Source organism: Mustela erminea, chromosome 17 (genome assembly GCF_009829155.1).
Source record: "Mustela erminea isolate mMusErm1 chromosome 17, mMusErm1.Pri, whole genome shotgun sequence".
NCBI classification, from domain to species: domain Eukaryota; kingdom Metazoa; phylum Chordata; class Mammalia; order Carnivora; family Mustelidae; genus Mustela; species Mustela erminea.
The window spans coordinates 23,231,577-23,248,566 of record NC_045630.1 but is presented as its reverse complement, the minus strand read 5'-3'; the positions used below and the strand labels follow the sequence as shown (position 1 = coordinate 23,248,566).

The 16,990-nt window shown below is 43.2% G+C and overlaps 1 protein-coding gene across 3 annotated transcripts in view; it reads left to right on the top strand.

The window, feature by feature from the left end:
* Positions 1 to 3,685: 3,685 nt before the first annotated feature.
* Positions 3,686 to 16,990, top strand: part of TDRD5 (tudor domain containing 5) — a 97,966-nt gene continuing 84,661 nt past the window's right edge. The window contains exons 1-6 of one of the 3 annotated variants that reach the window (XM_032318538.1): positions 3,686 to 3,834; positions 6,844 to 6,970; positions 8,075 to 8,277; positions 9,505 to 9,742; positions 10,509 to 10,916; positions 13,465 to 13,661. In XM_032318538.1, the coding sequence (XP_032174429.1) occupies positions 9,511 to 9,742; positions 10,509 to 10,916; positions 13,465 to 13,661 (837 nt within the window). In that variant the 5' untranslated portion in view covers positions 3,686 to 3,834; positions 6,844 to 6,970; positions 8,075 to 8,277; positions 9,505 to 9,510. Of the gene's footprint in view, positions 3,835 to 6,843; positions 6,971 to 7,985; positions 8,278 to 8,711; positions 8,946 to 9,504; positions 9,743 to 10,508; positions 10,917 to 13,464; positions 13,662 to 16,990 lie in introns of those variants that run through there. The other 2 variants (XM_032318540.1, XM_032318539.1) reach the window with 2 other exon arrangements.

Below are 16,990 nucleotides of genomic sequence, written 5' to 3'. Positions count from 1 at the left end.
ATTTAAATAGATTTGTTTTTACTCTCCAAACCTGATTATTGTGTGCATGATGTAAGGGAGGCAAATGTTTCCTTTGAGCTCCTGTCTCAATTAATAGTTCCTGCCTAGAGCATGACATTGAGAAAAATTCAGAAGCTGCGTTTGGCCCGCAGAGGGAAAAGTATTGTGATTACTTACTTACTCATCAAATGAGCTATTGCAATTAAACATAGTTTATCATCCTTTAAAGATTCCCTGTTCAGAGAAGCATGAAACTGATTGTAGCATTTATTAATTTTTTCTCAGCCTTTGATTCACTTGCGAATTAATTTGATCCAGGGTTGTAGCTGTACATTCCTAAAATAAACTTGCACCTCAATTTTTACTCTAAGAATTGGCCAGATGATAATCTCAAAACTGAACTGTGTCTGCCAATAAGATAGAGGGATTTCTTGCAATTTTTTGCAGAAAAACTGATGAGAAAAAAGTCTAACTTGACATTAGAGTGCATATTGGGTGCTTCTTCTCAATCTCCTTTGCTGTGGGATATGGATAAGTTACATAATCTGTACTTCATTTTCTATATCCACGCATAACAGTAATGCAAGCACCTGCTTATAACACAAGGCTGTCGGGGTTATGGATGGCAATGATGATATCTGAAAAAAAGTGTGACATTCCATGGAAAAGAGGTCAATCCAGCATTTCTGAAAGGTGGAGGGGTTGTGGAATGCTGAGGTAGCAGAATGAGTCCCTAGCTGGCTGTACTTACAATGATGTTGCTGTTTTCTTTTTAGATTCCTTTTTAATTGAAAGTATTCTCAGCCCTTTGTTGAAAGTATATGTACACATTTTTGTACTCTTAATACTTTCCTCCTTATTTGGATTTGTTATGAGACTGGCATCTGTGAGGAGGTTACTGGGAAGGGAAGACCAATTACAGTTGTTGACTTTTGAGTTTGTTTCCAAGACAAAAGGCCATGGATGGTTTCAATGCTTTCTAAATTATAATTATTTCTGTTGAGTGTTTTGAAATTTTATATCCATATAGGTAAATGGAAGGAGTATTGACATGAATTATTTGACCGAAAATCTGGAATTCATTGTCACTAGATAAAATTGCAAATCTTATCATTTTACAGCTGGAAGAAACTACAGGGACTTAATTTGACTTTCTCAACTTGTAGATGGCAGAGAGGCCAAGGAAGATGGCACAGAAGAGTGGTGCTTACGGAAGCTGGCCATGGGCTTTGGGGATGGCAATGGCCAGGGAGCTATTTCTTAGGTAGAGAATCAAAAGAGAATTTGGTAACCATGTGGGTTAATGAAAGAGGTGGTGAGGAGATAGAAGGCGTGAGAAAGGTGGCTATTTTGACCTCTATGGGCCAAGTAGTTGGTCAAAACTGTAGGTATCTCTGCCAGACCCACTTCCCTTTATTATACTGATTTTGCACATATGTGTTCTCACCTTCTTCTCCTGGAGGAAGAAGCTGCTGTTGTCAGCTTGTTAGCCACAGTGGTGAGATAAGACTGACTTGACTTTTCTCTCATTAATTCACTTCACAGAAACTTAGTGAGCATCTACTGTGTATTTAGCCCTGCTCACCTCTGAGGATGTAAAGGTAAGATAAGGTATCTGCCCTTGAGGAATTTATAGTGTAACAGGGAGATACAAATGTGCAGTCAGGTGTGACTAAGTGAAACTCTCAGTTTCAATGACCAAAAATGTCTCCAGACATTGCTAAGTATCCAATAGGGACAAAATTGCTTCTGGTAGAGTACTTCTGATCTATATGGTACCATGAGGACACAGAGGAGGGAGTAATTCTGTTTGGGTGGAATCAGAAGGGACCCAGTTTGAGCCATATCCGGAGATGGGCATGTGGATCCTCAGGTGGGTTTCAAGAACTGAACTTTCCACTGGAGAAGGCTGTACAGAAGGTAGAACTTCATATATGTCCAGTTGTTGATGAATTGGCAAAGGAGGAGACCAGAGACATAGGCGGCCCAAGAAATGAAAAGCCTTTAACACCATAGGAGAAAATTTGGATTTTATCTTATAGCAAAAGAAGCTATCAAAGCTTTATAAGCAAAGTGTAATATGGTCAGATTGGCAATTTTGAAAAGTGAGTTTGTAGACAAGATTGAAGGTGAATTGAAATGGGCAGAGGATGGAGGTAAGAGACCCAATAATCCAGGTGAGAGGGGGATATGAGTTATGTTTTGATGAAAATGTGATGACTCTTAATATTGTCTGGTCAAAGTGATTGGGTGAGTGGGGCTGATGTCCAACTGAGGGGACACAAGGGGATCCATTTCAGGACTCTGAGATCATAACCTGAGCCAAAGTCAGGAGTCAGATGGTCAACCAACTGAACCACCCAGGTGTCCCAAGTGTACTTTTTTAAAAAGGTTTATTGATTTTTAGAGAGTAGAGGGGAAGGGGCAGAGGGAGAGGGAAAGAGAGTCTCAAACAGACTCCCTTCAGAGCACAGAGCTGGATGCAGTGTTCGATCTCAAAACGGTGAGATCATGACCTGAGTAGAAACCAAGAGTTCATTGTCTAATCAACTGAACCACCCAGGTGCCCCAAAGTACACTTTATTTAATTATTTAAAATTTTTTATTTATTTGAAAGAGAGAGAGAGAGCCCAAGAGCAGGATGAGGGGCAGAGGGAGAAGCAGACACTCCACCAAGCAGGGAGTTGGACATGGAGCTCAATCCTGGGACTCTGGGACCATGACCTGAGCTGAAGGCAGATGTCCAACTGACTGAGCCATCCAGGAGCACCCTGCCCCCAAGTACACATTAAATGAGAAAACAGAAGCAGGAGCTTGCTTTCACAAATATAAATTGTTTGAAATAGTCACATAAAATAAAGATTTTATTTATTTATTTGACAGAGAGAGATCACAAGTAGGCAGAGAGGCAGGCAGAGAGAGAGAGAGGAGGAAGCAGGCTCCCTGCCCAGCAGAGAGCCCGATGAGGGACTCGATCCCAGGACCCTGAGATCATGACCTGAGCCGAAGGCAGCGTCTTAACCCACTGAGCCACCCAGGCGCCCCTCACATAAAATTTCTAATCAAAACTTTTAAATTAGCTTTTAAAACTTTTGTTACCATTAGTGAGAAATGTGTTCGTGCAATTTTTTAAAAAAGATTTATTTGAGGGTGTGGAAAGAGCGAGCTTATGCTCCCCATGCGTGGGGGAGGAGCAGAGGGAGAGACTCTTTTGGCGGGCTCCCTGCTGAGCTCGGAGTTTGAGGTGGTAGCCTTCATCGCATGATCCATGAACTCAAGACCTGAGCCAAAACCAAGAATCCGCCGCTTGACCAACAGAGCCACCCAGGCATCCCGTGTTCACACAATTTAAAGTTTTTATTTTCCAACCTTGAGGAGTAATTGACAAATATTATATCTATTTAAGGTGGACAATGCAATAATTCAAAATACATTGTGAAATGCTTCAAAAGTTTTTAAAGCTATTTTTGCAAACACTTGAAAATTTATGCAAGTTAAAGAATCATATATTTTTTCTTTAATCAACAAATGTAATTCTGACATTCCTCGTGATGATGCAAGTGGATTTCAAATCCAGTCAGACTTTGTCGTATGGAATCTATCAAAAATGAAACTCTGAGGAGCCTCTGAGGAGCGGAAAGCACAACTAGAGTGGAAGCTGCCGGAACTGTGGGGCGAAGGGGCAGGGCCCAGTAGGAGCCACGCCCCCTGCCCGGGCCTTCTTTTCCGCGGCGCAGGCTGTTTTGCGTCCCTGTAGGGGGGACCTTCGTCCGCAGCCGCAGAGGCGGCCCTGAAGCAGTAGGTCGTTCTGCGCCCAGCTCCTCAAGCCTAGCAGTGAGTGTTGAATGACCCTTACGTTAATACCTGGGGTCCCTGCTTGGTTGCCTCAGAAAAGGCAGGGTGGAGGCTACTTTGGGGTGGTGGGCTCCCGGCACCTGCTCTTCCCCCGGCCCTGAAGCTGCCCCGGTGGGGCGGGAAAATCAGTATTAGGCTTCACATCTGTCATGTGTCCATGGTATGTGAGGTGGGAGACTGCTTTACAGTGGCGGTTCTCGCTTAAGCACGCGTCAGAATCACCTGGAGGTCTTTTTAATACGTTGCTGGACTCTCCACCCCTGCCTCGCGACCCTTTCTGATTCCGCAGGATCTCAGGGCTGGGGCCCGAGAATCGGCACAGCTCATAAGTTCTCAGGTTCTGCTGCTGGTGCTCTGGAATCACACCTCGAGAACCACTGTCCTAGAGGTTAAACAAAAGTGTTTCCTAAATACAGCAGCCCCTTTTCACTCCCTTACCCTGGTTTATTTTTCTCAAGAGCGATGATCATTACTTAATGTTACATATTTGTCTGGTTTTGCTTGTCTTTGGTAAGATTCAGGAGAACGGGCACTTTGTTTTGCTGTTTCAGTCCCATCTTCTAGAATAGTGCCTGGAACATAGGAGGAGCTGAAAGTTAACATGCTTTTTTGGAAGGCAGCAGCCAAAGCTGAGACCATGAGAGTGAAAAAGGTTACTCAGGAAGAGGGTGAACAGTAAAAAGGAAAAGGGCCAAGGACAGACCCTGGGGTATGTGGGCATTTAATACCAGAAATAGGAAATGAAGCAGAAAACTGGGAGCAAAGCCTGGTGCAGCAGCATAGAAACCCACGAGGAGAGATTTTCACAAAAGAGGGACCACCAAGAATAAACATCAGAGATCATCTGAAATGGAAAGACTGAAAAGTCCTTAAAATTTGTGAATTACAAGATTTGTCATTAATGATTTCGGTAAAAGTAACTTAAGAAAGCTGTGTAGAGTGGCAGGCTCTTTGCTTAGTGATGGTGGATGAAGAAGTGGGAAAAGATGAGTGTGGACAGTTTATTCAAGGTTTTAGCCACACAGAAATGGTTACAGAGGTTTACAGGTCAAAAGAGTGTGTTTCTGTCTCCCATTCTCTGTGTCTGTGTTGTTTAAGATAAAAAGGTTTAGAGCATAATTTTACATTACAGGAAAGGGATCTGTAAGGAGATACTGAATATACAAGACTGGGTAATCATAGCCAAAGGTCATGGTCCTAGAGGAGTTGGGGGGATAGACTCAGGAGTGGGATGGACGGGTCCTCACCTGCTGAGACCAGGAGCAAAGATGTGAGCGGGGCTGGTGTAGATGCCGGGGTTGAAAGTTGAGGAGGTTCATACATGAGAGCCTCCATTTTCCCTGGGAGTCCGAGCAAAGTCTTTTCTAGTGGTGAGGCAGGAGCAGGTAAAAAGTGTAGGAGGGGTGGCAAAGGTTGGAGTAATTGCTGTGGGAACTAGAATTGAACCGTGACATCAAATGGTCCCGAATCAGAAGTAATGTTAAAAACAAACAAACGGGGCACCTGGGTGGCTCAGTGGGTTAAGCCGCTGCCTTCGGTTCAGGTCATGATCTCAGGGTCCTGGGATCGAGTCCCACATGGGGTTCTCTGCTCAGCAGGGAGCCTGCTCCCTTCCTCTCTCTCTGCCTGCCTCTCCGTCTACTTGTGATTTCTCTCTGTCAAATAAGTAAATAAAATCTTAAAAAAAAAACAACAACAAACAAACAAAAAACCAGCTTTGGGAGGCAGGAATGCTATATTGGTTCTATAATGAGCTTCAACTCACCCACTCCCTCTCTGTTTATCTACAGATCCTCTCATTCCTGTCATGAGGCACATATTAAAGCTGCAGAAGCTTAGCAAAACACAAAAACTCTTTACTGGCTGTTTTCTAAGGCAGCAGTGCTGTAGGAGCAGCTGCAATTGAAACACACTCCCAGATGCAGGCCGGGCTGGGAGGAGGCCAGCTGGAGGCAGCTAATTAGCAGAATTAACTCTGATCATCACCATAGACAGCAGGGTGGAAAACACGTCGGTATAACTCACAGAACTCTCTGGTTGTGCTCCATTAATGGCAGGATCCCAAGGAATGAACTCACTGATAACCCACTAAGTCTTTTTGGTTTGTGTGACAGCAAAAGCAAACAAAGCAACAAAACACAACTCCAGGTCTGGGGAACAAAGGTATCTCATGAGTGAGAGATGGGGTTTATCACTCTATTCCCAGAGCTAAATTAATCCCAGACCCAGAGCCTGTTGAATGTAGCCCAAATATTCTTTCTTTTTTTTTAAAGAAAGATTTTATTTACTTATTTGACAGACAGAGATCACAAGTAGGCAGAGAGGCAGGCTGAGAGAGAGGGGAGGGAAGCAGGCTCCCCGCTGAGCAGAGAGCCTGATACGGGGCTCGATCTCAGAACCCTGAGATCATGACCTAAGCTGAAGGCAGAGGCTTAACCCACTGAACCACCCAAGTGCCCCAGCCCAAATATTCTTAAGGATGGTACTGAAATGCTGTTCCCAAGCCCTGCAAACCTTTGTCTCCCAGCTTTCCCCCAAAGGCCTTGTGATCCTTATAGGATAACTACTCTGAAGAAAAGGAAGTACCTATATTTTTCGGTGACTGTAATTTATTAATTCTAAACTAACATTAATTTCTGGGACCCCAAACGTCATGGTTTGCTATTAACATTCTGAGCTTACAAGGGTTCAGTGATAAATGAATTGACTTCTGGCCCAAGTTTACCTTTTGGATAGGGCTGGTGGGACTGTGAGTCCATCCTGTGGTTATATACACTACTTGCCCAGTGAAGAGCTGGAATGGGAATCCCAGTAACTGACAGGATTCCTGCACTGGCACATTCACTCATTGAGCAAGGGCTATTCTGGTAGGAAATGCCAAGCTGAGGGCCAAATAATACATCAAAAGCATTACCACATACCGGGAGAATTGAAGAGGTGAGTGGCACCATCAAACGTATTCCCATGTCATTCCCTTTCACTTCCCAGGTTAGCTACCACAGAAGACAGTGCATTATTGGAAACCCAAGCAAGTGATGACTCCAACTGCAACTACTCTTCCAAAGGGGTCTCCTTGCCCAAGTAACTCCAACAGCCCTTGACCCTTGGTGTGCAGGTATTGATCTGGGATTTAGCTCCAGAATATCTTTTTAAAGCTCTCCTTTTTCTCATTATGCACCGATACCTTTCTAGATTCAGTTATTATGTTTTATGTTTTTATTGCCAATCTTTCTTTGTTCCATTTTCATTCATGTCTGTGTATCAGTTTCTTCACTTTGAAGTGGGAATAATAATTCTGTCTCAGAGTAACTGGGAGGAAAATTGGATAATCTTTGAGAAGAGCATTGAGTCAGTGCTCAGGATGTGGTAGTTAGCTGTTGGGATACTCTTTTTTCAATTCATTATTCATTTTGCAGGAGTCATTCCCAAGTTACTTAGTGAGTTGATAAACTTTTTGAATCTTATGTCTGACAGTGTCTTTTCTTTTCCTGCACATAATGCTGATTTGGCTGGGTAAAGGATTCCAGTTTCAGCTTTGAAGGTACCTTTCCATTGAGAAATCCAATGGCAATCTGATTTTCATTGCTTTATAGGTAACCTCTTTCTGTATAAAATCTCTTGATTTCCTTTCTCCTAGGCTTTGTCTAGGATGGAATCTTTTTCGTAAGTTATTCTAAGGACTCAGTGGGCCCTTTTTAATCTGAAAATGCGTTTCCTTCACATCTGGGATATTTTCCTTCTTTTTAAACTCCCAAGCCTCACCTCCATTCTTTCTTTTGCTTGTATAACATTTGTCATTCAGATGTCGGAATGTCTGGATTCATTTTTCACGTCTAAGCATTTTCCTTTTTGTTGCCTTGTCCATTCTGCTATAAACCCATACATCTTCTCTATGGTCTTTCAGGGATTCCTCAATATAACTGGCTCACTGATGGAACATTTTGTTCCCAGAGCTTTTTTGGATTTTACACATCATGGAATTTTAGATGGAAAATAAAGTACAGGTGTGCACACATGTTTTCTTAATTCAAATTTATGTTTTGGTTTGTCGTGTTCCTTTAATTAGACTGTACATTTTGAGGTCTTTATACTGTGCCTCTCTATTTGGTACCTCTTAAACTGTTTTCTGGTTTTCAAGGACTTTAGAAAACTGTCTCATTCTATCTATCCAGTAAACACATCCCCAGGTTATTTCTTCAAAATACATTCTCATCTTTAGTTTCCCAGCTCCTTTGTCTCCAGTGGCACTTGGAAGATTCTTCATACTCATTCAAGAAGCTCTCCGCGCCCCACCCGCTCTCTTCTGGAGCCCAAACTGCGTCCGGCTCTGCCCTGATTCTCCACCAAGCTTCAGGATCGCCTGTAATTTTACTCCAACCGCGTTAAATCGGCTGAATCAGAATCTCTGACAACCAGACCTGGGTATCATTCCCTTCCCCCTCCCGCCCCCGCTCGCGATCCCAAATTCAGTGAGCTCCACAGGTGATTCTGAGGCACACCCAAGTTCGGAACCTCGAGGCCCCTTCCCCCTCCCGTCTGCGCAGGGCTGGGGCGGGACGGCCCACCTGTTCTCGCCCCTGCCGGGCCGGGGAGGTGATCCGAGACGTTCTGGAACCGCAGTTGTCCCAGCCACGTCGGAGAAGGTAGCGCCGGCTATCTCCCGAGGGAGCCAACGCTGCCCGAGGACCCGGCCTGGCGGCTCCCGGCCCCGACTCCCGAGCGGGCGGCCCTGCCCAACCGTCCCACCGGCCTCGCGCCCTCGGGGCTGCAATCCGGCGCCGGGTCGCAGGCCCCCTGCCCTCGGGCACTGGTGCGCAGGCGCGCGGGCGCCTTGGCGCGGCTATTTTGTCGGCCGCTGGGCAGGAAAAGCCTTTTGACTCTCCTGGCCCCGCAACGGCAGCGCTAGCTCTGTGGGCGCCACGGGTGAGAGGCGGTGCTCACCTGCCTGGATCCCGCCAGCCTTCCACTGTGGCCTGGGCTGTGTTTGGGGTCGCGGGAAGGAGAGCTACTCACACCGCCTGGGGCGGGGAGAGACGTTGGGGCCGGGGAGGGGACCCCCTCACCCCGGCAGAACAGAGGTCGTTGACTTGGTAAGAGGAAGCGGGTGGCCTCCCCGTGGGTCTGGGCCGGCCCAGGTATGCTGGTGCGGGGACTTCACCGGGAGCCCTCTCCCTCGAGCGCTGGGGAAGGCGGCATTGCGTTTGCCTCCCTCCCGGGCCTTTCCCCGGCGGCGTTGGCGAGGGATATCGGATGCCAGGTTTTCGGTGTAGACTTAAGGTCCCAAACAAACCCTTGTTAAAGCTTCAAGCAAAACAACAACAACAACAAAACAAAAAACCAAAAACAAAATAAAAACAAGCCGGGAACTGGGGATTTAACGCCCATTAGCCAGGGGCAGTGATTTTCCTCGAGGGGTGTGCAGGTTAATCACAGCATGAGATTTGGAGTTTGAATTGTGTGAGTGATTTGTGAAATGCAGCCTTTCAGAGAACCCTCACGGTTTTGCTCCTGCTTCATCACCTTTAGAACTCGCTTCTTGGTTGTTTATATTCCACGATTGATCCTTTTAAAGCCGTGCCCCCCCTCCCGCCTCCAACTTGGGTTTGTCTGCCTCTCTCATGAGCCGTGTTACTATCTTAAATCCCGTAGGGTGCAATGTCTGAACAGGAGCGTGTTCAGGAATGCCTGAGGAAAGAAATAAGGTCACTTCTCATTTCCGCCAAAGATGGTTTGACCCCCCAGCAATTGGAAAAGGAGTACCTTTTGATGGTTGGCAGCCATTTGCCACTCCGAATCCTTGGCTATCGGTCAACTATGGAGCTGGTGTTGGACATGCCTGATGTTGTCGCTGTCTGTCCCTGTGGGGATGGTACTGTAATACTGAAAGGTAAGCTTAGGTTTTAAGATCTATAAGCTAAGCAGTAATTATTACTTGGTAAGGAATTATTCTAGCAAATAAATAGGTGATGGGGATTATGGAGTGCACTTGTGATCAGCAATGGGTGATGCATGGAAGTGTTGAATCATTGTATTGTACCTCTGAAACTAACACTGTAGCTTTAACTGGAATTAAAATAAAAACTTAAAAGGAATTGTTATAGCAGTTATCCCGCATATAGCAATTACCCTGTATTCCAGGGAGGGGATTTTAACATTTTGAGAGGAAGAGGGTTCATGGTTACCTTTGAGGTTGTGGGAAGAGTGAAAGCTTTAACAAAATGAAGAAATCTTTCCCCGGAAAAAGGTGCATTCACAAAAACTACATTTTGCATCTGATTTCAGATTATTGCACCTTAAATTGGGGAAGCATAACAATGGGACTTTTAAATTATGAACTCATGTTTTAAATTTCATGAAACATAAACATTACAAGGAAGTTTATTCATCTTGAGAGTTTCAGATGTTTCACCAGTCAGTGGTAATGCTAAATAGTAGGATTTATCTTTCTGTCTTCATCCTCTGGTAGAGGAGTTAACAAGTGGTCATCTGTAATGTACAAGAAATGGAGGAACCAAAGGTTTACTTTTATAATGCCACCTAGATACACAGCTCCTTGGAGAGTTAAAAATTGTCTCTATAACGGCAGATGCACAGGATAAAAAAAGGAGTTAAATTTTCATCTAAAGATGATTTCTTTTCCCAAACTTCCCTAGCCATTCCAGATGAATCTACCAAAGGAATAGCAAGTTTGGTTGCAAAACAGAGAAGCAGCCATAAGGTTCGAAACTCCGTGCAGAAAGGAAGGGCCAGTGTTTGCTCTGGGCCAAGCTCATGCCGGCGAGTACCTTACCGAGGAAGGGTGCCCCCCATTCTTCCAGCTTTTGTGAAGAGTGAGTTGAAAGACCTCTTGGCGTTATCTCCCGTTCTCCTTTCTGATTTTGAGAAGGCATTTGTCAGACGATTTGGACGTTCTTTCCAGTACGTGCAGTATGGATTCCTTTCTATGTTTGAAGTGCTTAATGCTGCTTCGGATGTCATTTCTGTAGAGCAGACCAGAGCAGGTTCTTTGTTGATGCTAAAGAAGAGCGTATCAGAGAAAAAGCAGAGAGGATGGCCAGCAGGTAAGCATGTGTGCATTAGTCACTGTATTGTGGGGCAGCAGAATTTGGAGCAGTAGTGGCAGCTGTGGAGATGTGCAATGTCTCAGCTCTCAGAGTGTGATGAAAGTTGCATCCTGGCACTCCCACTTGCTGGCTGAATGATGTTGAGCAAGTTACTTAAAATGTCCAAGCCATAGTTTCCCCTCTCTAGAATAGGAATAATAATAATTGCCTCTTGAAGCTGTGCTGAGGATTAAATGAGATGAGCTCTGAAAAGTGCCTGGCATTTAGTAAGCTTATAGTAAATGGTAGCTATTACTATAAAAACACAAGATCTGCTTTCTCTGGGACACTGTAAGTGAACATGAGTCATTTGTGTTCATGTAAAGATATAATGTGGAAAATGAGTTTATTTTTTTTTTTCTAATTGTTTATTTTTTAAAAAGACTTATCTATTTATTTGACAGAGAGAGACAGCAAGAGAGGGAACACAAGCAGGGGAAGTGGGAGAGGGAAAGGCAGGCTTCCCGCTGACCAGGGAGCCCGATGTGGGGCTCGATCCCAGGACCCAGGGACCATGATTTTTTTTTTTTTTAAGATTTTATTTGTCAGAGAGAGCACAGGCAGGGGGAATAGCAGGCAGAGGGAGAACCAGGCTCCCTGCTCAGCGGGGAGCCTGATGCAGGACTCCATCCCAGAGCCCTGGGATCATGACCTGAGCTAATAGCAGACTCTTAATAGGCTGAGCCACCCAGGCATCCCATGCCATTTGATTTTTGCTGGCACAGTTCTTTGATATCCTAGCAGGCACTGCAGTAATTTAAGTAGTGTAATGATAACCACAGTATTTAGCATTTTACCTTGGATTCTTATTGCCACATCATAGAAGGGTGAATAATCCAGTTTTAGAGATAAGGAAAAGAAAGCTCAGGAAAGTTAATTGACTTTTTCAAAGTTGCATGACTAGAAAAGTGTTACAGCCAAGGTTTGATGCACAACTCTTTTTTTTTTTTTTTTTAAAGATTTTATTTATTTATTTGACAGATCACAAGTAGGCAGAGAGGCAGGCAGAGAGAGAGAAGGAAGTAGGCTCCCTGCTGAGCAGAGAGCCCAATGCGGGGCTTGATCCCAGGATGCAGAGATCATGACCTGAGCTGAAGGCAGGGGCTTTAACCCACTGAGCCACCCAGGTGCCGCTGATGCACAACTCTTAATACTGTTCAGTGCTTTTCTTTCCCAATACTTGTCCCTCTTGTTTGTTTGTATTTTTTTAAATATATATATATATATATGTGTGTGTGTGTGTGTGTGTGTGTATGTTTAAGTATAGTTGACATAAAATCCATTAATTTCATGTGTACAACACAGTTATTTAACAACTTTGAATATATTTTATGTTCACCACAGTGTAGCTACATTATTACAATACAATTGACTGTATTCCCTATGCTCTACCTTTCATCCCTGAATCACTGTCTCAAAGTCTCAGAAGACCAATGTGATCATTTGTATGGTGCCTCTCTAGACCCTTGACAGTACAGAATCTAGACACTGAGCCTATCTGGAGAATTTCTATGCCTAGTTCAGTGATTTTTCTTTTTCTTTAAAATATGTAATTAGATTAATATAGGTGAAACCATGAGAAGGTCCCAAGTGTAGAAACCAATACTTAAACTATGATAGGAAGTATAATTTGATGAAGATTATAGGGTGTTTCCATGCTCTGGTCAGGGAAGACTGCAGGGGCCATTGAGTGTTTTTTGAGTTTAACCCTGAACCATCAACAGTATCAGTATTCTTGAGTTGTTCAGACTTAGGGAGACAAACTGATCATGCTGTTAAACTTACAAGAGGTTGACTTGTATAAAGCAGTTTGCCAACTTACTGAACGAGGGGAGCGATATTCCTTCCCAGTGATTGGATTGTTTATGTTACCCATCTGTGGACCCTTCTTCCACAGTATATATTGGAAACTGTGTGTGTGTGTGTGTGTGTGTGTGTGTGTGCGCTGCAGCGCGCACCGCACGTGTGTGCTTGATCTTACGGTAAAGAGTTAGGCTATAATGAAGTCTAGTGATAAATTTTCATGCTGTACCTCAACATTTATCTTTCCAGTGGTATTCCCTCCCTTCAAATGCTGAAGAAAAAAAATGTGTACTCTAGAATATCCTTAATTATATAGCTTTTTATTGCCTTTCCTTGTTCCCATACTACTAGGTGATTGTCGGGTTTGAGAAACATAGTTTTAAGTAGACTCCTTACTTGGAGACTTTTTGACCTCCTGTTGAAATCTGCTTCTATTTATATTCAGGTGGCCTTAAGTGGAGTTTTTAGGTAGCCCCAACCTTCTCAGTATCACACTTAATGATCTCTTGGTTTTCTTCTGTAGATGATAGATCTTTTCCATTGTACGTAAATTATATTTGGTAATACGGAAACATAAGCTCACTTTTTAAAATTGTTATTTCAAAGTTGAGGGCAGTTAGGTTATATCCTCTATAGATAACCACCAGAAAATAAAGTAGAAATTGTTATTGACAACTTTTCTCTGTTCTTTTATTCACAAAAGGAGGTAAAATGTTTACCCAGCCTTTTAGAATGAAACCACACGGATCGTACTCCGCAGGTTTCCCAGTTGTAAAGTCTCGCTTTTCACAACCTGCTTCAAACATGGAACCGCCGAAGCAAATATTGAACGTGGAAAAGACTTTTAAGTCAAATGTAGTAGAGACTTCAAGGCTGAATCACACTGAAAAATTAAATCAGGTAAGATATGTAAGATATCTGATTTTACAGATATAAATACACTAAAAATGCATTTAAATTAACTGTTTATTGCTTAGATCTGATGGAAGAGCTTACTTTTAAAAAAATTCAAGTCATTTCAGATTTAACTTGAGCATTTTCTATGGTTGTGTGGATTATTAGCTAGTAAGAGGTGGCAATGAGAAAACAGTATAATTTTATCAGTTCCTCTGGTTTCTCCAACAGGTTTCCCCTGCTGTTTGTAAGTAGAGTGTTCCTAGGAAACCTTTCTTGGCTTGAACTGGTATAAAGCAAGGAGTCAGTTACCATTAATTTATATGGAAAATATTTTGAACATTCCCAGACCCTCAAACTAATCTCTAGTGGGCATTTCTGATATTTTACAATATATCATGCTAATGGTTTTTCTGATACCTTAGGACATAATTTGGTAATTGATACACAAAATAAATAAACGGAGATAAAGTACAGCTTCAAGCCACCATAGCTTGATGCTGAATGAAGTTCTTGGTGAAGGAGGCAGGCAGTGCCCCTCCGACTGCTCAGAGCAGCCCCTGTGACCACTCACTGCAGAACGAATGCTGGATGCTGTTTTCACTTCTGGCCTTTTTTGGTAAAAGTGAAAATCCTCTTTCAATTTCTTTGAGTTAGCCACTTTTTTTTTTTTTTAAGACTTTATTTATTTATTTGACAGACAGATCACAAGTAGGCAGAGAGGCAGGCAGAGATGGGGGTGGGGGGAAGCAGGCTCCCTGCTGAGCAGAGAGCCCGATGCGGGGCTCCATCCCAGGACCCTGAAATCATGACCTGAGCTGAAGGCAGAAGCTTAACCCACTGAGCCACCCAGGTGCCCTGCTTTAAGTTAGCCAAATAGCCAAAGCAAGAACTAACCCTACCCAGATCCTTTATAAAAGCAAAGTGGCATAATGTGAACTTTTGAAAAGTGAGGCATACATGTACTTTCTGCAGATGACTCTCAGATCTCTCTCTAGTTCCAGCTTCTCACCAAAGTGGTAGAAATATATTTGCAACTTGCCTCATGGATATCTTCACTCGAATGACTGGCCTGAACACTGTGGTGCTGGTAGTTTTTTGGCTATATATACACTAAAGGATTTTTTTTTTTAAAGATTTTATTTATTCAGGGGCGCCTGGGTGGCTCAGTGGGTTAAGCCGCTGCCTTCGGCTCAGGTCATGATCTCAGGGTTCTGGGATCGAGGGCCGCGTCGGGCTCTCTGCTCGGTGGAGAGCCTGCTTCTTCCTCTCTCTCTCTTTCTGCCTGCCTCTATGCCTACTTGTGATCTCTCTCTGTCAAATAAATAAATAAATAATAATAATAAAAAAAGATTTTATTTATTCATTTAACAGACAGAGATCACAAGCAGGCAGAGAGAGAGAAAGGGAAGCAGGCTCCCTGCTGAGCAGAGAACCTAACACGGGGCTCGATTCTAGGACCCTGAGATCATGACTTGAGCTGAAGGCAGAGGCTTTTAACCCACTGAGCCACCCAGGTGCCCCTACACTGAAGGATTTTTTTTTTTTTTTTTATTTAAAAGATTTTATTTATTTATTTGATAGAGATCACAAGTAGGCAGAGAGGCAGGCAGAGAGAGAGGGGGAAGCAGGCTCCCCGCTGAGCAGAGAGCCCGATGTGGGGCTCGATCCCAGGACCCTGAGATCATGACCTGAGCCAAAGGCAGCGGCTTAACTCACTGAGCCACCCAGGCGCCCCACACTGAAGGATTTTTGAACAAAGTCATGACAACCAAGAAAAGCCTGCTTAAATTAGCAAGATAACAGCCTTTTTTTTCCTTTTTTATTTTTTTTTTGCATTTAAAAAATTAAATTTTATTTAAATTCAATTAACAGAGTGTATTATTAGTTTGAGGTAGAGATCAGTGATTCATTAGTTGTGAACAGCCAGTGTTCATTTTATTCTGTGCCCTCCTTAATTCCCATCACCCAGTTAAGCCATCCCCCGAAACTACTCCCCTCCAGCAACCCTCAGTTTGTTTCCTTTAGTTAAGGGTCTCTTATGGTTTGTCTCCCTCTCTGATTTCTTTTTATTTTTCCTTCCCGTCCCCTATGTTAATCAGTTTTGCTTCTCAGATTCCAGATATGAGTGAGATTATATGATAATTGTCTTTCTCTGACTGATTTCGATTAGCGTAATACCCTCCAGTTCCATCCATCTCCTGGCAAATGCAAGATTTCTTTTTTTATGGCTGCATAGTATTCCATTGTTTGTATGTATGTATGCGTGTGTGTGTATATATATATATACACATATGTGTGTGTGTGTGTGTGTGTGTGTGTATACCACATCTTTATCCATTCATCTATCAATGGACATCTGGGCTCTTTCCATAGTTTGGCTATTGTGGGCATTGCTGCTATAAACATTCGGGTGCATGTGTTCCTTCAGATCACTACATTTGTATCTTTAGGGTAAATACCCAGTAGTGCAATTGTTGGGTCATAGGGTAGCTCTATTGTCAACTTTTTGAGGAACCTCCATACTGTTTTCTAGAGTGGCTGCACCAGCTTGCATTCCCACGAGAAGTGTGAGAGGGTTCCCCCTTTTCCACATCTTTGCCAACTTCTGTCGTTTCCTGACTTACTAATTTCAGCCATTTTGACTGGTGTGAGGTGGTATCTCATTGTTGTTTTGATTAGTATTTCCCTGATGCCAAGTGATGTTGAGCAGTTTTTCATGTCTCTGTTGGCCATTTGTGTGTCTTCTTTGGTGAAGTGTCCATTTTTTAACTGGATTATTTTTTGGGGTGTTGAGTTTTGTTTAAGTTCTTTATAGATTTTGGATACTAGTCTTTCATTTGATAAAACATTTGCAAATATCTTCTCCCATTCTGTCAGTTGTCTTTTGTTTTTGTTGACTGTTTCCTTTGCAGGGCAAAAGTTTATCTTGATGAAGTTCCAATAGTTCATTTTTGTCCTTTTTGCCCTTGCCTTTGGAGACCTGTCTAGCCAGAAGTTGCTGTTGCTGAGGTCACAGAGATTGTTGCCTGTGTTCTTTTCTAGGATTTTGATATATTCCTGTCTCACATCTAGGTCTTTCATCCAATTTTCAGAGTATTTTTGTGTTTGGTGTAAGAAGATGGTTCAGTTTCATTCTTCTGCATGTGGCTGTCCAGTTTTCCCAGCACCATTTGTTGAAGAGACAGTATTTTTTTCCATTGGACATTCTTTCTACTTTGTTGACTATTAGTTGACCATAGAGTTGAGGGTCCGTTTCTGGGTTCTCTATTCTGTTGCACTGATCTATGTGTCTGTTGTTGTGCCAGTACCACACTGTCTTGATGATGACAGCT